This window comes from Phragmites australis, chromosome 4, assembly GCF_958298935.1.
Source record: "Phragmites australis chromosome 4, lpPhrAust1.1, whole genome shotgun sequence".
NCBI classification, from domain to species: Eukaryota; Viridiplantae; Streptophyta; class Magnoliopsida; order Poales; family Poaceae; genus Phragmites; species Phragmites australis.
Window position 1 is genome coordinate 8850513 of NC_084924.1, and position 22251 is coordinate 8872763.

At 41.6% G+C, this 22251-nt stretch overlaps 2 protein-coding genes and 1 pseudogene across 4 annotated transcripts; 2 read left to right on the forward strand and 1 right to left on the reverse strand.

The window, feature by feature from the left end:
- The first annotated feature begins 1196 nt into the window (after positions 1-1196).
- On the forward strand, positions 1197-10292 carry LOC133915576 (protein FAR1-RELATED SEQUENCE 5-like). Of its 3 annotated transcripts, none has more exons than XM_062358788.1 (3): positions 1197-1357; positions 7500-7553; positions 7667-10292. In XM_062358788.1, exon 3 carries the CDS (start codon positions 7739-7741, stop codon positions 10115-10117), a length of 2379 nt encoding a protein of 792 aa, XP_062214772.1. In that variant the 5' UTR covers positions 1197-1357; positions 7500-7553; positions 7667-7738; the 3' UTR covers positions 10118-10292. The 3 variants fall into 3 exon arrangements, with proteins under 3 accessions (XP_062214772.1, XP_062214774.1, XP_062214773.1); XM_062358790.1 differs by having other exon boundaries at positions 7507-7553; XM_062358789.1 differs by lacking the exon at positions 7500-7553.
- Positions 10293-11981: 1689 nt separating this feature from the next.
- LOC133915577 (actin-1-like) lies at positions 11982-14468 on the reverse strand. The gene is made up of 5 exons (XM_062358791.1): positions 14331-14468; positions 13756-13822; positions 13258-13651; positions 12369-12982; positions 11982-12287 (listed from the first exon to the last, which is right to left on the reverse strand). The coding sequence occupies exons 2-5, from the start codon at positions 13813-13815 to the stop codon at positions 12222-12224; spliced, it is 1134 nt and encodes a 377-aa protein (XP_062214775.1). The 5' UTR covers positions 13816-13822; positions 14331-14468; the 3' UTR covers positions 11982-12221.
- A 654-nt stretch (positions 14469-15122) lies between these two features.
- On the forward strand, positions 15123-15718 carry LOC133914164 (uncharacterized; annotated as a pseudogene).
- The last annotated feature ends 6533 nt before the right edge of the window (positions 15719-22251 follow it).

Sequence of the window (22251 nt, forward strand, 5' to 3'; positions counted from 1 at the left end):
TTGTGGCTTTGTCGTTAGCTGTTGGGCACTTGGTGGACCGCTGCTCGAGGCTCGGGCGGACCACGGGTGGGCATCGGTCGTCGCCGCGCCGTCACAACCTACTATCCTACTCGCGCTCAGGACTGCTCTCGCCACTCAGCAAATTGGGCTCTCATGAGAATGTGGACCATAGAAGGAAGACAAAGCGCACACACGTTACATGCTAGGCCATCACCCACGAGGCCACGAGCGAACTAGGCCTGGGGCCTGTGTTGTTACGTGCTATCAGCTAGGCACCGAACATCCGGGCTAATAGACATGAACTGGACGGTGGGCACTGGGCAGGGTACCCTAGGTATCGCCCAGGGACCCAGGGAGACCGCCCCTGCTTGCCTCTAGGGTGGGTCTGCCCTGGGGAGGAGTGTGTGCCAATGCTGTTGTAGGACCTGAGTGAGCGTTGGTGCACTAATGTGGGCCTCCTCACCAACACAAAAATGGGGAACACTTCTCCATGGCCCAATTTGTACCAAATGAAGCTCCATGAGGCCTTGATTCTCTCGTTGCAATTCAGATTTTTATTTATAAAATTTATTCTTTTTTAAAATAAAAGAAATATACGTTTGTTTCAAAATATTACAAAATATAGGTGCTTATCCTCCGCTGGGAAGAGACCCATGAAGCAATTATGAAAGAATATGATGTGGGGAATGCTATCATCTAGTGCTGCACAAATTTTAACTCAAATAATTACTTGTACAATGACAAATAATTACTAAAATTTATCTTTTTTCCTCATCTTATAAGTCATATTTTTATCTAAAATTTTATGGAGATCTAGATGGTAGCAAATTATACACTATTATTTTTTTTATAAATTTTCTTGACTATTTAGATAATATTTTGAATGTTTGAAAGTATCATAACGCGGTATTTTTATAATTTTTAAATAAATCATCAAGTGTACGGGTGATACGTATAGATTGCCCGCTGAATGGGTTATAAGCAGGCGACAAATAACTAGTTTTGCAATCTTTTGAAACTGGCGCATATTTCTGCTATTTTTAAAAATAAAAATGTATAAAATAAAAAGATTTCTGTAATTTGAGCCTTTTCAATTTGGGACCGAACCGGACTAGTTGGGCCTTGACTCCTTCACCTAGTGGATCACATCTCCAGAGGCCCAGGCCCACCGCCGGCTGTTCGTTCGCACACGCACAGGACAGGCAGGTCAGCCGACCAGGCTGAGCAAGCAAAGGGGAAGCGGAGGAGGTGGTGCGCGGTGGTGGACGGGTGGTGCCCTAGCCCTAGCTTCTAGCGAGCAGTGGAGCGCCGCCCCCAGCCGCCGGGGTGGTCCGCGCCGCCCGCCGGCAGCTCGAAGGTGACCCATCCCTCTCCCTCTCGGTGCTCCTGTAGCTCTGATTGCGTCCCGTCTAGCCTGCGCGAGGATTGCTCACTGCAGCTTCTCTGATCAAATGGGCGAGCTTAGTGGCCTGGAAAGATGGATTTTAGTCTGCTCTGTGTGACCCCTGTCGCGGAAAAGGTGGTTCCTTTGCACTGTCATGGGTGCCGCTGGGGCTGTTCCTGTTGCAGAGTTCTCGAGTTAGCTTAATTTTGGATGGTGTATAATGGTGGACAACGCCAAGAATTGGTCTTGGCTTCCATGCCCTTGGTTTTGGAATCTTGAAAGGATTTATTATTGGGAGATGCGGGTGGTTGGTAATTGCTCAGGGAACGGAGAAACAAGAATGTAAATCAGCGGCACTGAAGTAGCAAACTCTACACCCCGGAGCCCCTGTAGCTCCCAGCTGGTTAGCTCATCAGGAATCTTCTCTCCGTACAACATAGATATAATTGGGCATTGCGATTTCGACATATTTACATTGCGAACTAGTTTACCAACTTGTTAAGGTTTGTGGGGTTCTCAAATTCTAGGGGTGGCCTAAGGGCTGGTTGGCTAGACGGGTATTCTCAACAGCTGTTAGCCTTCAATACGGCAGGGGATGTTTGGGCCGTAAATTTAAAGGTTATTGTTAGGATAAACACCTGCCGGTAGGATAGCCGGACGGCATCAGCTGCTAGGGTAGAGATTATACTATAGATTGGGGATACATAGATTAATTCTTCTTTGCTCGATTACAATGGATGTTGTGCCCTCATTTATATAGGAGCCAACCCTAACAATCTAAACTAACAAATCTTATTTCTAAGACTAACTAGTAGATCTTATCTCTAATTAATCTAATCTGATATGATCCCTAGCAACCAATTTAACTAATTTTATCTCTAACCAATCTGATCACATGTTACAGTGCCACGGTTATTGCTCACGCACATGAACAATAATTCCTACACATAACACTTCTCCCCTCCTTCCAAGACAGCTCCACCTCGAGCAGTGGTGGCAACCATGGTTGTATCCTTTGGCATCCCCATGTTACTGCGACATTTGGACTTGCCAGAATCGAGTGGGGTGCTGCTGCTGCCACATTGGGCATCGCCATGGCACCCTTCGTGGATAGGATCACCCAGTGTGACACCACGGCTACCGCAAGTAGACCGGACACCACCATGAACACCATCTCTTGCTGCGCCCGTGACGACGATGGCTGCTGCGCGAACACCACCTCCTGCTTCTATTGTGGCGACGGCTGCTGCACGGGCGACATCTCTTACTTCGATTGTGGAACAGTGTTGAGAGCCTTGACAAACTCGTGTTAGTCATGCTTGGGCTTGAGAAAGCCAGCAGGCAGCAGTGGCGACTGGACGACCTTCTCCACCGTCGTGAGGCAAAAAGACATATTGACCATCTGCTGTTGCTGTTGGGTTGCCGCCTGTGAAGGGGCTTGTCAAGACCGGTCTAAAGAAACTGACCAATCTCATCTATGTGCTGAGCTCAGGAATTAATCCCAACACATAATGACTTTGTTGATGATAATCATTACAATATTCATACCTTAATCGACAAATTGTCTTACAAAAGATCTCCAAAGGTCGAAGAACCAAATAAAACTCTGCAGCAGATCCTAAGCGTAGTCTTCATCTTCACTGATAACTCCACAAGGAAAAATCGATGTAGAACACCTCTCTAGATTTCACCTCCTTAAAGTCTTTTAATTCTTTCTCAACCGAATATTTGATTATAGAAAGTATGAGTACATATCGTACTCAGCAAGTTGTGAATAAAATAGTATGTATACGAAGGCTTTAACAAGAATATGGCTAAATGGCTCTTTTGCATACAACAACATTTAAGTAAAATAATTTGAAAAGCGATAATAATTGAGTGAATAACAAACCACCTCAAGATTCCATCTCTCTTGATCTAACCAATTGATCACCTTAACCAAGGTTCTTACCACCAAGGTTGAACAATAAACACCTCAACCATGACTCCCACCGCGAAAGTTGAACTACAGACAAACTACCTCAACCACCATTCCCACCATCGTGACTGAACCACACCTCAACTATGGAGTCCAACCATTACAGTTGACCATATTAACTAAACCATCAAATTATAATCATGGTAGGATTTCTGTGCTGCTCATGACCGTGAGCACGGCTAAATATTCAGTCTGCAGAGGTTGTACTTTACCCGCAAGTTGTGATTTCATTACCCGCAAGCGGGTGACTAAGTCTCCATTTTGCCCGTGCTGATCAGGCACACTGCACACTACCGAGGTGTGTGGCTAGGAGATCACTACAAAATCTTTACAATGCCCCTCTCAGTACATGTCTACCCACTAAGATTTCACTGCTGCGTGATTCCACCTCAACAACAGAAGCCCTTTCTTGTGTCTTTCGAATCTCAAGACATCGTCCATTCATCGCTTTTCTGCTTGGTATACACTATACTGAGAGCAAACAAATTACTTGGCTATATCCGTTCCATACCAGGTTTGTGATTGTATTGTAAACATAAAAAGATCATCATACGATCCGGTCCTTAGATTTGAGCAAGACTACCACTTTCCCAACTATACATCTCATCATACCACCTGCTCAAATCCCTATACTGCTACAAAAATTATTACATCATATTTTATCATTGTTGCATAGGACCATTATCAAGTTCGTGGAACAATTATCGTGATTACCATCCCAAAGCAAGGCTAAGCATCATCTACCATTTTATAACTCAAAACCATACTAAGCCGACAAGGATGATAAAGAAAAACTAGGGTAAAGCATAACACTTGGGATTCCCAATAAATTATTAACATGCATGTTTATAAAAACAAAATATTTATAAAACTAAGATAAATATGATCAAGAATACAACTTGCTTTCACTCGACTCAGTTGGGTCTTCAGCGAAGTCTTGGTCTTGAAGTCCTTCTAACTCCTCTAGAACGTTAGCGTCTACTCGCGAACATAAGCGAAAAGGCAACACACCAATAAACACCAAGATCCAAAAAGAACCAAATATCACGCAACAAACATCATCACATACAAGATCACTTTTCTGGACAATCCGACGAAAGAACGGGTCAAAACAGAGCTACAATTAACAAGTTATGATTTTCTAAAGATCAAAACAAGACTAAAAAGATTACCTACCGATGAAATTATGTTGCTAAGAATTTTCTAGAATTTTCCAAAGTCATCTATTATTTTCTAAGACTTTCTAGGATTTTTCTGAAATTTACTAGCATTACTCTAATTATTAAAACATTAAACATAATTAAATAACATTATTAAAATTACTAAAACTATTTCAGATTTTATCCTATTTACGGAATTATTTTTATTTCTAGCAAACATCATTTAAACCATAGAAAGAAAAACATTAAATAGAATTAGCAAACATTTATTTGAAATATGGAACATGAAACAAAAACACTATAAGCATCATGAAAACTATTTTACAAAACATTATCCTAATTTTAGAATTATTTTTATTATGGAGAATATATTTTGTTGGATTTATTCGTCTAAGGGATCATTATAAGAATTATAAAACTATATATGAAACTATTAAACAGAATAAACCTATAAAACATTATTAGAAAATTAATTTCCTATTTGTTGTTATTTTTCAGAATTATTATTGCACTGGAAATTCATTTATTGTGTAATAATTATGCATTATGATGTCATCACAACAATAAAAGAAAAAGAACGTTGACTGGGCTATTTGGCTGATGTGGCATCACACATCAGCAGATTTGCTGACGTGGCAAGGTGAGGTGGCGGCTGACTGAGCTCTTTTGCTGACTGGGATCAAGTATGACACACGGCGCTTTGCTATTGGCCAACGAAGGGGTATGTGATCCTTTTAATCTAGCCCGTTTAGATTGGATTCGACGGATGAGGAGATTTGGCACCTGCAACAGGGAGAGAACGACGACGAAGGGGCTTGGGCACGTCGGCGAACTCATCGGACTTCGGTGAAAACCTCGTCGCCGGCCTCAGGACTTGACGGCGAGCGGCAGGGGAGCATCACAAGAGGGTGGTGATCTTACCTCAAGCTTAAGTGACTTTGGAGAAACGGTGAGATGAGCTGGCAGCGGTGTGTAGTAACAGCGAGCTCAGGACTCGTTGTCGGTGCTGCTCTGGCGATTAGGAGGCAAAGGCGACAGAGGCGGCACACTTAGGTCACTGTGAAGGTGTGGACGAGCAGGTGGACGTCGGCGTGGCCTAGGCAGCGAGATCGATGAGCTTGATTGGAGCTCGACAATGGCAGCGATGGCGGCGGGCTAGGTTTTGCGTTGGGGTGTGGGTAAAATAGGGCGTCCCAGGCTCTATTTGTAGGGGCGACTTGACTTGGGGATCATGCTAGGGTGACGGCAACTCGGGCTCGGGCTGGATTCACGTAGCGGCGTGTCGAGTCGACTAGGTTTCAACAGCGGTGCTCCAAGCTTGGCTCGAACTCCTTGTTTAACTAGGGAGCAAGGGATTGTGGAACTCGAGGTTTATCTCTTAGTTGATCCTCCGGAAGCTTCTCCTTTGGATTCCGTTCGGACTTGGGCGGTCTTGCGTGGTAGCCGACTCGGTTTCGGGGGTGTACGGGGCTTAGCTGGAGGTGAGGGACGACGCCAACGAGTGGGCCTGGGTGGTCAACAACAAAGGGGGGGAGCGAAGCTGGGCTGTGGTGCGGCCTAGAGAACAGGCGAGGAGAGAAGAGGGAGGGTTGGACTGGACTGCTTGGCTAGATTGGAGGGTTTCAGCCCTTTTACTCTAAAAGCTTTTTCTTTTTCCTTTTCTATTTCTATTCTCTCACACCTATACTAGTATACACATGTACATATACTTGTACAACATATACTCTTCTCGGTGTATCTTATATTGGCTCGCATAAACAGTCAATCAACAATCATTAAACAATCAATTATATATACACATATATATGGATATTCTTTTATAAGGAACATAGCCCTCAATGTATATATATATTTATACATATAGCACACATACTCACATATGTGTATATGCATAAAAGTACACATACACACTTAGGATTTTATTCAGTTTTTTTACAAACCCTTTTATTTTCTTTGAAAAAGTTTTTAATTTCCTTGGTTTTAAGAATTTGGGTTGTTACAGGGTTGTTGTACCGTAGGGCGTGTGGCTTAGCAACACGATTAGCTGGCTTGCAGTGTCCAACAAACGCTTGTTGACCACCGCTAGCTGCGAAGACATGACGGTCATCTGGGAGGACAGGGCGGTCACCTGCTGCGCCAAATCGCCAATTTGTTGTTGCATGCAATCCTACAGGTCAGCTAACACCTTGGCCAAGGTGTCCATGGCCTGAGAGCTAGCGCCCTTGCTAGAGTCATAACTGGCATCTCTGATACCAAATGGTAGGATAAACACCCATCAGGAGGATAGTCGGGCGGTGTCGGCTGCTAAGAGAGATTAGACTATAGATTGGGAAGACTTAGATTAATTCTTCTTTGCTTGATTACAATGGATGTTGTGTCCTCCCTTACGTAGGAGCTGACCCTTACAATTTAAACTAACAAATCTTATGTATAAGATTAACTAAGATATCTTATCTCTAACTAATCTAATATGATTTGATCCCTAATCTGCAAGGGTTCAAACCATACTGTAGAAGACAAATATTTAGAAGATCTTGATGATGCCATATTATAAATATAACTGCTTCAAGGTGTCTAAATTAGAATTTTAAATGGTAATTAGATATATAATAACACAGCACTTTTAAAAATGGGTACAATATATGGTTTCTTGACATGTGTTTTTCAAAACGTCTAGACACATTTTTGGGAGGGGTTTTCATGATTCCACTGAAGAGATTGTTTCCTCCAAATATTTTCCCTTTTCATAGTTTCATTTCTATAGTATGATACCCTTTCTTCCATGTGAATAGAATATTGACTTCCGTGATCTTTAACTAGAGAAAACATGGATCTTTATGCTTGTCTCTTTGGCAATAGTGTATTTGAAGACAATAAACAGCAAAACGCTTGGAGGGTGTCTTGATGAGAGCCATACTAATGTTTTATTCTGTTATAGCATCCTACTAATCTTGGTTATGTATATTTAAACATTTAGTGTGCAGTTTGAGGCTTCCAACGGACTATAAACATATTGCATATAGTTTAAAAGGTATTTTTTCTTCCATTTGGAATATTATCTAGGTCTACCCTTTTTTCGTGTTACACATTTGTATATGTAGTTTTACTGGTGAACTGAGTTTGATCTGTGTTCATTTTTTGCAGAGTATACGACTCAGAGTTCTTAAAATACACCCTCCTGATTAATCTATGCTTAGGTATCATTGAGTTCTTGTGATGGAGGGTGCCTCGAGTGATGATCCATTGAGGGACCAAAATGTTGATCTTAATGATGATCACACTGAAAACTATATGTCATTTGATGTCAGCTGTCAGCTTATTGAGACGAATAACAGTTCCAGCAAAGAGAATCTGAAAAATAGCGAACCTTTAAATAGTGAACCTTTTGTTGGCATGGAGTTTGAATCGGAGGAGGCTGCAAAGGTGTTCTACATGGCTTATGCCAGTCGGGTAGGTTTCTCTATGCGCATTAGCAAGTCCCGTCGCTCAAGGAATGACGAGTCTATTATCATGCGGCGTTTTGTGTGTTCGAAAGAGGGTTTCCATCAGAAGAAGCAAAACCATGACACAGGCAAGAGAAAGAGAAGGCGTGAAACAATTAGGGAGGGTTGCCATGCAATGATTGAAGTTACTCAGAAGTACTATGGGCGGTGGGTTGTGGCCAAGCTGATCAAGGAACACAATCACGTCTTAGCCACTCCAAGCATAGTGAGATACGTTGCACCTGAGGAATATGCACAGTTGGAACCATTTGTAGGAATGGAGTTCCCTTCGCACGAAGCTGCCCAGACATTCTATTATGCCTATGCTAGCCGTATGGGCTTTGAAGTACGTATCAGATTATCCCGTCGTTCACCAAAGGATAATACATTTGTAATGCGACGCTTTGTTTGCACCAAGGAAGGGTCTACCCCTTGTGAAGAAAATAATAATGAAAACAGGAGAAAGAGAAATCGAGCTGCTCTAAGGGAAGGTTGCCAGGCAGCGTTTGAGATAGTAAAGAAGGACCAAGATCAATGGGTTGTTTCCAAGCTTTTCTTGGCACATACACATGAGTTGGCTGCTGTACCAGACAAAGTGCACTATATTCAGTCAAACAGTGAGGTTGTCGTTCTTGCAAAAACTAGTGTTATTCGAGAGAATTCGATTGCTCCGACCTTGAATCCGCAGGTAGGAGAATTGGGGACAAAATTTGAAAACCAGACTCCAAATGATCAAGAAATAATAGAACCTTGCCGTACTGCTTTTGGGGTGGATGATACCCAAAAGCTTCTTGGACACTTCAAGCGGCTGAATGCTGAGAATCCTACATTTTCATATGCATTTCAAGTTGACAAAAATGGTTGCTTGACACACGCCTTCTGGGCTGATGCCAAAGTTAGAACATCGTACTACTATTTTGGGGATGCTGTAACGCTTGAGACTTCTTTTGTAGATAATGAGGACTTTTTGCCGTTAGTTATGTTAACGGGTATCAACCATCACTTGCAAAGTGTAATGTTCGGTTGTGCGTTACTAACTGATTTCACAGAGGCTTCCTACATTTGGCTCTTTCAGAACTGGATCACAGCAATGGGTTCACACCATCCTACATCATTAACTACTTGTTATAATGAAACCATTGGTTCAGCAGTAGCAAAAGTATTTCCACAGACACACCATCTGTATTGTACTTCTCAGATATTAAAAAGATGCAAGGAAAATTTGGCGAATGTATATTCTGGATGTGCTTATTTTGAAGAGGAATTTTGTGTATGTGTCAATGAGCCCGAAACAACTGAAATGTTTGAGTCAAGCTGGAAGAAAATCCTTGATAAGTATGATTTGGAAGACAGCCTATGGCTCCAGTCTCTCTACAGAATTCGGCGAAGATGGGTTCCTGTGTACTTCAGAGATGTTTTTACTGCTGATCTTTCAGCAACTCAGAGACTTGAAAGCTTTACGGGCTTCTTCGAGAAATACTTCAACAAAAGAATAGCTTTGCCAGTCTTCATTTCATTGTTTGATCATGTGATGGCAGGTTGGGCAGAAAAGGAAGCTCTGGAAGATCTAGCCACATCTTTTACCAGACCTGTTCTAAGAACTCCCTCAAACATGTTGAAACAGGTGTCAGAAATATACACAAGAACAGTCTTCAACATATTTGAGGAGGAATTCATTGAATCACTAGGTTATTACATTTCCAGTGTTAACGATGATGGGCTGGTTGCTGTGTATAAAGTCACAAAGGAGGACAACAAAACCACATTCACTATCTGCTATGACACCACTGGCAAGAGAGCTCAATGTAGTTGCTATAAGTTTGAGAGTTCTGGTATCTTGTGCCGGCATATACTTAGATTATTCTTAGCTCTTGATGCGCGTGCCATACCAGAGTTTTACATATTGAAACGGTGGACGAAAGAAGCTAAGAATGGTTTTGTGCTGGAGGAATGTTTGTATTATAGTGAGCTGCACCGCGATGCCCTTAGATATGCCAGGGAAGGATCAACATCTGGGGAGGTTTTCACCTTTGCACAGAAAACTCTTCAGATTGCTTTTTCTGAGGTTGTTCACTTGAAACAACAAATCGTTGGTCGATGTACAGCGCGATGAACATGGCACTACAGTGTATACATTCTTCTGCAGTAATTGAGTTAAAGAATAGCTCTTTCAGTACCCAGTTTGTCTTGAAGAAAGTTCGTGTGAATTCCTGCTTCAATGTACCATATGTGTGTAGCTAAAGATGATTTCACCATCAAACTCAATTTGCTGTCGTTTCATTCCTTAACACCGTCTATATGTCCATTTGGTGCTTCAAGTAGCAAGCCAAAACCTCAAGATCATATACATGGTAAACACAATTATCTTGTGATGACAGTTGGATAAGTTGAAAGATGATGGATGTACAATAGCCAATTTTGAAGATGAAAATTACAGGTTATGGACAAAGTTGAATACTGTCTACCTAAGCCTCATATGAACTAGAAAGTTGAGAAGTGGGTAATTTAAAGCATGATTTGGCATCTTTTATTTTCTTGGGAAATTGGTTGGTGACCAGGGGATCCGGCGCCCCCTTCAGTGAAAATATGATGAATCCAACCTGTTGCAATGCGTCAAAAATTCCATAAAAACTTATTTATGTAGTATACATAAAGTAAACTTGCAAAAATTCAATTTCAAATTCTTTGATATCGAGATTCAAAAAACAGGTGTACTGATAGCACATGATGAACAATGCCAGATTGACTGCTTGTCTATTTTGTTTCTTAACATTTAGAATGAGTTTGAAACTGAATTTTTGCAGGTTTACTTAACTTTAGCTGTACTATATACCTGAGTTTTTTATGAATTTTTGAAACATTGCAACATGCTGAATTTGCTAATGGGTACGCTGGAACCCCTAGATAAAAAATCGGCACTCTATTTTCTTACGTGAAAGAGCTGACACGACACTCAAACCTTAGAAAGCGACATGATTTTTCTTGTCTATCTGAATACTGTAAAATTTGCAGGTCTGTTCTTTAGTCCTATGTATGGCCTGGCCGCATTTGTGTAACGTTTAAGCCATCTATACATTGACTACCAAGTACGAACGCAGATTCTACATGTATTACGGCATATTTGTTGCCATGATTGCAACGCTGCATAGTTACTTTTGTCTAGCCTATTTATGATAATCTCGAAACAGCTTTAAAAAAACAAAGTAAAACTATCCAGCATGAACATGTGGAGCACACATAAAGCAAAGGTCTAACATAAGTCACATTCTTTGAACACAAGGACGTGCAAGCTCCTACGTTGACCAGATCAAGTGAAGGCTCATCCTATCTGAAAGAGATGGCATGCAACCAGATCAAGTGAAGGCTCATCCTATCTGAAAGAGATGGCATTTGCATGCCATCATCCCATTTGGAATAGCTGAGATCTCCCAAAATATCCTAATGTACCGTGTCAAAAAAAATAAAAGACGACAGCCAAAGCATCACATGATTCCAGATTCCCTCGCGATTTGTTTGAAGAGAAAATTCCTCATCCCAACAAGGATGTGTGATCAGGACAGCTTTCAGCAGCAAGGCGTGCTCATCCGCTACTAAAGCCTGGACAACAGAATTATTCTGATAGAACACACCATCCAAGACAGAAGGAATCTGATGGAACTGGGAATCCATCAATCAACAAACAGACGGAACAAAGGCGCACAAGTTAAAGAATGTCAAATCCATCAAAATCCACAACAAGTTTTAGAATCTCAAATCCATCAAAATCCACAACAGAAAGCATCCTATGAAGTTATCCGCGAGGTTAGCAACTGACAGGATAAAAACGTCTAATCAGGGACTCATCAGCTCAATGCTGCTTGCAAAACTGCTGGTATCTTCAATGTAACAAATGAATACAGGTATCGAGAGCTCAAATTTGATATTGTTCATTCATTTCATAGGACATCTATAACCATAGACAATCAGAATATCAGATGTATTTTGCTAGTACCTTCATCAGGCATCTCATTAAATTTGAATAAACCCAACATGTGTCCAAAATCACAAGTGAGAATCACAGGTAGCAATAAATATTACAGTCTTGAATAGAAGAAAACGATAACAGATAGACCGGCTGAAAACTGTCCACGCTAATGAAGCAACAAAATGAGAAAGAAACAGGGCAGGAGGGCGGCGATAATGGCTCCTCTTGGCTTGCATTCTTGGGTCCCAAAGAATTAGAAGCATTTCCTGTGCACGATGGAGGGGCCGGATTCATCGTATTCAGCCTTTGCAATCCACATCTGCATTAGCAAGCAAAATGTTAGTGAATTGATTAATACCATGGAAATGAAATGCACTACATTGCTGCAATGTTTCTTTACCTGCTGGAATGTGCTGAGGGATGCCAAGATGGATCCTCCAATCCAGACACTGTACTTCCTCTCTGGAGGAGCAACCACCTTGATCTTCATGCTGCTAGGAGCCAAGGCAGTTATTTCCTTGCTCATCCTGTCAGCAATTCCAGGGAACATAGTAGTACCACCACTGAGGACAATGTTGCCATATAGATCCTTCCTAATATCCACGTCGCACTTCATGATGGAGTTGTAGGTAGTCTCATGGATACCAGCAGCTTCCATTCCGATGAAGGATGGCTGGTAGAGGACCTCAGGGCAGCGGAAACGCTCAGCACCAATGGTGATAACTTGTCCATCAGGAAGCTCGTAGCTCTTCTCCACGGAAGAGCTGGTCTTAGCGGTCTCCATCTCCTGGTCGTAGTCCAGGGCAATGTAGGCAAGCTTCTCCTTCATGTCCCTCACAATTTCCCGCTCAGCAGTGGTGGTGAATGAGTAGCCACGTTCAGTCAGGATCTTCATGAGGTAGTCAGTGAGATCACGGCCAGCCAGGTCAAGACGAAGGATAGCATGGGGGAGAGCATATCCTTCGTAGATGGGGACGGTGTGGCTGACACCATCTCCAGAGTCGAGCACAATACCTGAGAAGCAGAGTGTATATTCAGGTTGGAGTAAATCATAATGCAGAGATTTGGGAAGTGCTGATCCAGAGCAACATAGTGAGCATGTTCATGCAGGTGTATCCACTGTATGAAAACTGCCTAGCAGATTTCTTTGCAAAATGTTTTTATCGCAAACTAAATTATGTTGCTTCACCATAATTTGTTCAAGGTTTTCAAATCAACTTCATCTACATATGAACATTTCCAAGAACTCTAATCCTAAAGGCTACAGTTCAGTAGAGAATTCAGCTCACCTGTGGTACGACCACTGGCGTACAGTGAAAGGACGGCCTGGATGGCGACGTACATAGCGGGGGTGTTGAAGGTCTCGAACATGATCTGGGTCATCTTCTCACGGTTAGCCTTGGGGTTGAGGGGCGCCTCGGTGAGGAGGACCGGGTGCTCCTCGGGGGCAACACGGAGCTCGTTGTAGAAGGTGTGATGCCAGATCTTCTCCATGTCGTCCCAGTTGCTGACGATACCGTGTTCAATGGGGTACTTGAGAGTCAGGATACCCCTCTTGGACTGCGCCTCGTCACCGACGTAGGCGTCCTTCTGGCCCATCCCGACCATGACGCCGGTGTGGCGCGGGCGCCCCACGATGCTGGGGAAGACGGCCCTTGGCGCGTCGTCTCCCGCGAACCCAGCCTGCCATCAAGAGCACACACATTGTTGTTGTTAGGGCCTCCACAGTTACCAAAAACCCTGCATTTCGCAGAACAAGCGTTTCAGAGATCAAGTCGGCGGCTTACCTTGACCATACCAGTTCCATTGTCGCAGACGAGGGGCTGGATGTCCTCGGCGTCAGCCATTTTCTACCTACAGCAAAGCTCGGACGAGGCCACACTTGTTACATTAAGATGGAATTAAAGGAACAAACAAGCAAACTGCACACCGATCGATTAAGGGCCGGCACAAATGGAAGGATTTGTTTCCCAGATTTGCTCTACAAAATTTGTCCTAAAAGGCACCAATTGAAATCCTTTTTCTGCTTTTTGCTAAGATATAAAAACTTCTCCCAAACTAGCAATTATCGAACAGAAAACATGGCATTCTCCCACCACGCCACGGATAGGGGCATTTCACCACCCGAAGCGCCCGCAATGGATCACGCGCTGAAACGCGGTGCGGATCGCAGATCTACACCATTACAAAGGAACGCGCGCCCCGTTTCCACAAGATCCGGTCGGATCCGCAGCGGGAGAGCGCAAATGCGAGATCGGATCGGCCTGCCACGGACCGAGCGAGCGAGCAATGCGAGGCGGATCTGGGGAGAATCGCGTCCAAGAAATTCTACAGAGATCGGGGCGGAGGGCGAGATGGTTACCGGAGGAGCCCGGGATCTGCGGCGAGGAGGGGCGAGACGAGCAGCTGCTGCTCACGGCGGGGGAGTCGGAGGGCGAGGCGGGTGGTGATGGTGCGGTAGGGTTGGGAGGTAGGGGTGTATGTATAGCCGCCCCCGCGGGGCTCGCGCTGGCGCTGCGCGAGCGGACGGCCGTGCTCGGCGCCCCGGAGAGCGACGACCCTGGCCCCACGCGCGCGCCCCACGACCCGGTGCGTTTCCTCGGGAAAAACACCGTGGCCTCCCACTCGCCAGTGGCCTTCCCGACGTGCCGTGCGTGCGGACAGCAACGCACGGCGCGGCGTGGTCCGGTCCGGAGGGGCGCGTGGAGGGAGGTTCCGGTGGATGGGCCGGCACGTTTGAGGAAAAGGCTGCCTGGCAGGCCTGGCCCCACTTTGAAAGTTCAGGTTGAAGAGGTTTTGCTATCATCTATCCTATTTAAAAAAGAATATGTTAATTTATTAGAATATTCCACTGCCTCCTATGGTTCCTCGGTCGATCGCCTATGCGTGCGTCCGTCCGATTGCTCCTTCGCCCGCCCGCGCGCATTGTGCAGTAATCCCACCGCTCCTTCACCCCGCTCCCGAAATCGCCTCCCGATTTCTCCGCTCCCACGTTCCGTCCCTCCCGATTTCTCCGCTCCCACGTTCCGTCCCTCCCGATTTCTCTGCAGCCAAATCGAGATCTCTCATCTCTCCCATCATCGCGTGCCGAATCCCACCCCGCCTAGCCTCGTCAGCGCATCACATCGGGCGGAGCCAAAGGACCAAAGAAGAGATGGCCTCGGCACTATCCTCCCTGCGCTACGATGACAACATCTCGGTGATGGCCAGTTTCGCCGCGACGCCCGTGCTCTGCGAGGCCATCTCGTGGCTCCTCATCTACTGCACCGCCACCTACAACTCGCTCCGCGCCTCCATCAAGCGCCACTCCTGCAAGCTCGACGCCATGAAGTCCAACTCTAACTCCTCCGCCTCCTCCGGCGCCACCTCCTCCTCCTCCGCACAGCCTGCCTCATCGCGGGCCAATAAGATGGACCACGTCGAGACCAGCCTCAAGGACGCCACGCGGGAGCTCTCGCTCTCCAAGCTCAAGTTAGGCGTCGTTGTCGCCGCCATGCTCTTCGTCGTCTTCAGCTTGCTCAACTTGCTCTTCGAGGGACGTGCCATCGCCAATCTGCCCTTCGTGCCTGTCTCGCTCATCCAGCGGATGAGCCACCGCGGCCTGCTCGAGAACGACCCCATTCCATGGTCTTCCTCTACTCCATGAGCATCTGCACCAACCTCCAGAAGCTGCTCGGCTTCGCACCACCACGTGCGGTGGCCGCGGTAGGCAGGGGGTTCTTTCCCATGCCCGATCTGAAAGTAAATTGAGTTACCAGATCGATCTATTTGCTTGAATTTTCGTTGCTTCAGGTTTTTGATTACTCTCATGTCTTACGAAGATGAACATATCAAGATGCTAGATTCTGTCAATTGTTAAATTTTGCATCCCTATATCTACTAAGGTACTATTTTGCATCATAGATCTACTAATACAATGGTAGCTTCTTTCGATCCAGTTGCCTTTTAGTATCCTATTGGAATTTTGGGTGAGTCACACATTTTTTGGGGTCAAAAGTAATGTTAATAAATGTTGGTTATGTTAGGAGAAACAATAGAAAAAAAAATTCATCATTGACCTTGTGCTCTTTGGGAGATAATCTACACTAGATATTCCTCCCTGCATGTGCTTACATTAAATTTTGAGGTGTTTGTAACTTTGTATATGGAAAACATTTAGCTAGGCATAGTAGAGCTAAGTTTCTTTTAGGACTGAGGATATATGCCTACATGTTGCATGGCAGTATGGAATAACCAAACAAGAGCTACATGGGTGTCATACTGTCATGTGTCAGATATTGAGCATATATCATATGTGTTTAAGTTAAATTCCACTAGTATACTACATAAAGTTAATTTATCCAATCACTTATATCACTCAAATTTTAATCCCAAATTGGTTGGAATTCTGAATCTTATCCTACTCTGTGATAACTGTGAACCTGACGGTTCCCATCAGAATTGTGAACACTGGCTTGTCTAGAATGACTTTGACTCTTTGGGAATTAAAATGTGTGGAAGCAGATTTCATTAGATTTTTACTGTGTTTCTAGGTGCACGAGAGACCGTATTGATGACATTCCAGCAGAATGCTATTCTTGATGGTTTTGTGTATCAGTACTTAGGCTGATGTTCTTGGATCGTGGGAAAGGGAGTAAGGATACTTTGGAAGGTTCTGGAATGTTATGTGGTTGGCCTTGGCAACTTTGAATGTTTTTAGTTTTGTGAATTGTTCGAAACTTTGCACAAGGTCGTGCGTAGGATTAGCTCGTGTCAGTATGTTTCTGTGGAGATTGGTTTATTAGTTCTAACACTTAAGACGTGAGTGGTTAAAATTTAAATCATTCTGGAGTCTGGAGTTTGGATATAGATTATCCGGACATGTGAGCTTTGGGCCAATATACTCAGGATAAAAGGCTATGTTGTTGTTGTTTGGACATAAATTTGTATAGTCACAAAGGTATATATACTAATGATGTCCAATAGACTGGCAACATGCATTAGCTTCTCATGTAGGAAATTTGATAATATTTTCTAGCAGGCAAAGCTGCCTCTCCATGCATACTGATTTGTCTTTTAAATGTCAATTGGCCTGACATAAGGAGAACTAATAAGCCGAGCCTGACATGTATCAAAATTGATGTGTATGTCTTTCAGTATTTCTAGAAATGGGAGACCTCAAAGCCTCAAAGTATGGGAGGAGGCCTGATATCTTTTGGAAGCTCATTCTCATCCATCCTTCCGTCCATTACCATCTGGTGGTGACCTTTGGGTGATGATAAAGGAGAGCAAGCATCTTAGCCTTTTGATGAACCACAAAAATACCGAGGAATGATGGTTCAGACAAGCCAACAAAGCCAACTTCAGTAGTTTTGGATGACATGGGATGTGTTAGATAGATGTTGGGCCAAATGTTCTACACCTTTGGATGATATAGAATTTTGGATGTAGTTTTCCAGCTTACATGGGCTCTAGATGAATAAGGTTGTTCTGTCATCTTTGAGCTTTTCTAAAGCTATGTTTGGATGACTACACAAATCATGAAGTGTGTGGATACATGTTTTTTGTTGGATGCCCTTAGAAATAAAAGAGTATTAAATCCCTTTGTGCTGTTAATTGTTTTCCCACCATTTGTATACTGGGATCTACATGGATGACATATCCGTTTCTCATGCTTCAGAAATCTCGGCAAGCTGTAGGCGGCACCAATGGTATTTTGGCATGCACAACATGAAGCATATAAGCACTATGATCCTTCACGATCCATTATCAGATCTACTTGTTTAGAAATGACATCAAGAATACTGTTGGAGGGGTCTGCCTGTAGTGATTGACACAGTGATTCAAGCTTCTTGTTTTGATTTTTCAACCTCCCTATTTGATTCTTAATGCTCACGCTGCAGAAACATCATAAGTGAGTTGAAACTAGCATAAACAACTTACATATTATGCAAGATCAATTGAAATAATAATCCTTACATGGTTGTACGTGTGTTACATTACTTTTGTCTAACATTTTTTTGACGCCCGTTGCAAAGCACGGGCAGATAACTAGTAAAAGGAAAAAAGTTTATATTTTTGTCCTCAACTATTTCTCAAATCTATTTATCTTCTCAAACCTCAAACCAGATATCCCACATTCTCTAATTATTCAAACCGGTATAATTTATCTTATTAACTGGTTTTGATGATGGTTTCGTTCTACATGGTTTTAGTGGATGGTTCGGCACTTTTGCGGAAGACTGCCCTGGCAGGTCTAGCCTGGCGCTTGCATAACTTGCCACTTTGAAAGTTCAGATTGAAGAGGTTCTGCTATCACCAAAACGAAAAAAGTTTATATTGCTTTCCTCAATTATTGCTTGAATCTGTTGATTCTTCCAAACTAGATATTCTAACTTCTTTAACTATTTAAATCGGCGCAATTTATCTTATTAATTAGTTTTGATGGTAGTTTTATCCTACGTGGCGATAACTCAGCCTGCCTTGTTGGCAACATTTTGCTAACATGATATCAAAAAATTCAAAGAATTAAAAAATCATAAAAAAAATCTAAAAATACTAGAGACAATTCTAAGACCTTATGTGAAATTTTTTCAAAAATAACATCATTTGCATCATATTTTATGGAGAGGAAGCTTAAAAAAAAAGAAAAACATGTTTTAAAAAACGTTCAGCTCATTTATTAAATCACTTCAAGAAAAATATTAACATGCAAACACATTTTTTTTATATAGGGTGTACCTTAAGATGATCTATAAAATTAGTTTCACTTCATTTAGAGTTTTATTAATTTCTTCATGATTTTTAAAAAGTTCACCAGCATAAGGTGAACATGTTAAGAAAAATCATTGTAATTAACTTTATCATGTTTACCATTATTTTTCTTACACAAATTATTGTTTAATTAAACTAATAAAGGTGGTTTCACTAACTTGGAGGTGTGACAGATTAGTTATGAATTAATCTAGTTGCAATACATTTAATCAATCATGCACGTTATAATAACTATTTCATGATTTCATGTATTATTAGAAGATATGGAATCATATAATAGGACTAAAAAAATAGTTTCATGATTTTTGGATTAGCAAATAATTAACTTGGCATTTAACTAGGTTTAGAAAATAAATTTTCTCACAAAAAATATAGAATTTTTTCATAAGTATAAATACTTTTATCATGTAGATCATGCTACAAGAAAACCGACAAAATTTATTTCACTTAATTTAAAGCTCAGATGAATTACTTATCAATTTTACAAGGAAATAAAAAACCAACATGTTCACTTTATCTTTGTGAACTTTGTAAAAATTATAGAGAAATTAATAGAACTCTAAATGTGTAAAACTAATTTTATAGATACTCTTAGGTATACCCTACAAACAAAAAAAAAATGTGTTTGCATGTTAATATTTTTCTTAACATGAGTTAATAAATGATCTGCACGCTTTTTAAAGCATGCCTTTTCTTTTTTCTTTCCTAAGCTTTCTCTCCATGAAATATGATGAAAATGACATTATTTTTGAATTTTTTAAACATAAGGTCTTATAATTCTGTCTATCATTTTTAGAAATTTTTATAAATTTTATGAATTTTTTTATACTACTTTAGCGGAAAGCTGCAAACAGGATAAACTGCGTTGTCGTCACGTAAGATGAAATCACTACCAAAACTAGTTAAGAAGGTAAATTACATCAGTTTGAATAGTTAGAGGAGGTGGGATAAGGGGTGAAGCATTGTGATAGCCAAGGTGGGCTATGGCCCCTAGCCCAATAATTTTTCTGCATTTTGTAATGTATTTTGGGCATAATTTCTCATATTTCATTGATTCGGCCCTCATGTGACCCAATTAGAACCCAATTGGATTCACCGCCTCTTTGAATTTCGGCCCAAGCTCCACCACTAGTGGAATATCTAGTTTTGTGGTTTTGAGCGGAGGGGGATAAACAGACTCAAACAATAGTTGAGGAAGTAAATATGGACTTTTTCCTCACCAAAATAATTGTTGACAGCGAGGGGTGCGGTGACTTAGTCAATCTCCAAGAAGTTGTATCAGTGCGTACATGTGGTGATGTGAGTGTATGCGTATGTCTGTATATTATATTAGCATTTAAAAAAATACTAGGGATTTTGAAATCAGTACATGTTATCGCTATATTGGTTATTTCTTTACCACTTCGTATATTTACAAATACTTCTGTTGCTTCATGATTTTTAGATAAAATTTTCATCAAATACCCTATAAGACCTATCATTTACGAGTGAATTAGAAAAATACCATCGCAAAGAGAGGAAAATACCATCACCATCACAAAGGTTGTGAGTTGCAAAATACCATTGTGAACAGTACAGAGCAGTGGAAAATCCATTGCTGTTAGATTTCCTCTCCCTTGCAGCCGTTCTTGGCCATTGAGAAGAAAGAAAGTCCATAAATGACTAGTTTGGTGATGGTATTTTTCTAATTCGCTCATCATTTATTGTCTATTCGGTACCTCGTTGTTTCTGTGTCTAATATTATTAAGAGGCATTTTAGCTAACATTGTCCAAGGAATGCTTTGTATTTTTCCTGTGGCGGACGCTGGAAACAAAAAATAAGGTGGCAAAAGCATTACTCTGGTTAAAGTATATAGGCATTTGTAAATGGAAGGAATAAGGTTACCATTATTTCTATCATAAGATCTAAAGTGTGAACTAAAGGTTTGTTTGGTTGCTCACATAGCTCAGCTTGGCTCCTATCTAGTGAGCCAAGTTGAGTTTAATCAGGCTAGTAAAATGCAATAGGATCTGTTTAATTGACTGTACGTGCTTAGATTAGCTGAGAAAAGATTGTGTTTGATTGTTTGTATAAGAATATCATATAAATGAACTCAAATTTTCACCAAATTAGTACATCGCGTGATAAAAATATTAGTGTTTTTTCCTAATTTTAAGAAATTTATTTGATGCATAAAAAATTACTAGAAATTATAAAAGTAGGTTTCTTTCGAGAATTTTAATTAAATATTGGTTTAATCTTTTTAGATCAAACTAATTAAAATAGGTTGCTAGTGAGCTCTAGTTTGCTCGTAAAAATATTTATAATTTTTAGACCACTATTATAATCTTAGATAAAATTAAGAGTTAAATAAAAATATATACACGTACAATACACGAGTTCTGGCATCCGCTCAGCCTGGCTCACCAGAAACACAATGACAGGCTCAGACAACAATTTTGCTCGATTGGACCTAGCAATTGGCTCGATCTGGCCGAGCGCTCGGCCAAGCAACCAAATAGGTCCTAAATGAATGTTCATTCGATGCAAAAATTAGTTTGAGGCTAGCCTCGGTCCACCTAAAATGGGACAAGTTTATCATATGACTTGTACGGTGAAAATAATCAATTGGCTAGTGGGGAAGTCAATAAATTTGAATAAAAGATGTCAACGTTAGTAAGAACATATCAAGGTGACGAATATGCATGAGAAGAGGGTGGGTGGCTATGGCAACCGGTCAAAGATGAGCACATCGTGAAAGGAGTCAAGTGGTCATACAAATGGAATGCATCTCAAGTTCTTTAGTTTCGAAGGATGACAAAATGTCAAATAAAAAAAGTAGGAATGGAAAACAAAGGGCGTGAGTCATGTAAAAGAATTGGGTGGCTATTTATCTGTAAAACATTTGTTATGCCTAATATAAAGTTCTGAATTTGGTGGCTATGTATCTACAAAAACATACGTTATGCCTATATAAAGTTTGAAATGACACCCAAGAAAGCAATAATTCAATAATGTCCGAGCCACCTCTCCTCTAAGCCATGGTTGAGACAGAAGAGATTCAAACCCTCTTATACTAGAAAAGAGAAGCTAGATGGAAAACAATTTTGCAAATTGCACAAGTATAACTTCTGATATTTTCATGGTATTGTTTTATTCACGATTATTATTATGCGTGTTAGTAGTATAGTAACTCCTGAATGACTGCTAAATGATAGGCCACATCATTATATTGAGAATGCTATGCATCTAAAACCGGAATGGCTTATATATTGGGATAATTGCTCAATTATCGCTATAAAAAAGTGACAATTACTGTTGAGAACGACACGCGAGCCACTGAATCTATACACGTGGGATATAATGATAAATAAGTAATTACCACTTCCGTTGGTAAAAAACGAATGCCTAAAAAGATGATGAGTTGAGGATTAATAATAGATGGTTTTGGTTATTCAGTTTGAGATTCTATAATTTCAAGAGTTTAGGAGCCCAAACAAACAAAGGGTAGCATCTTTCACAATCGTCGAGCGACAATTTAATGATTACG

What these genes read in the sequence shown, in the direction of transcription:
- LOC133915576 (XM_062358788.1), top strand. Translation starts at nt 7,739, where the DNA reads ATGGAGGGTGCCTCGAGTGATGATCCATTGAGGGACCAAAATGTTGAT.
- LOC133915577 (XM_062358791.1), bottom strand. Translation starts at nt 13,815, where the DNA reads ATGGCTGACGCCGAGGACATCCAGCCCCTCGTCTGCGACAATGGAACT. An exon ending in ATGGAACTGGTATGGTCAAG is followed by an intron (nt 13,652 to 13,755) that starts GTAAGCCGCCGA and finishes TCTTGATGGCAG; the next exon opens with GCTGGGTTCGCGGGAGACGA. An exon ending in CGCCAGTGGTCGTACCACAG is followed by an intron (nt 12,983 to 13,257) that starts GTGAGCTGAATT and finishes TCTGCTTCTCAG; the next exon opens with GTATTGTGCTCGACTCTGGA.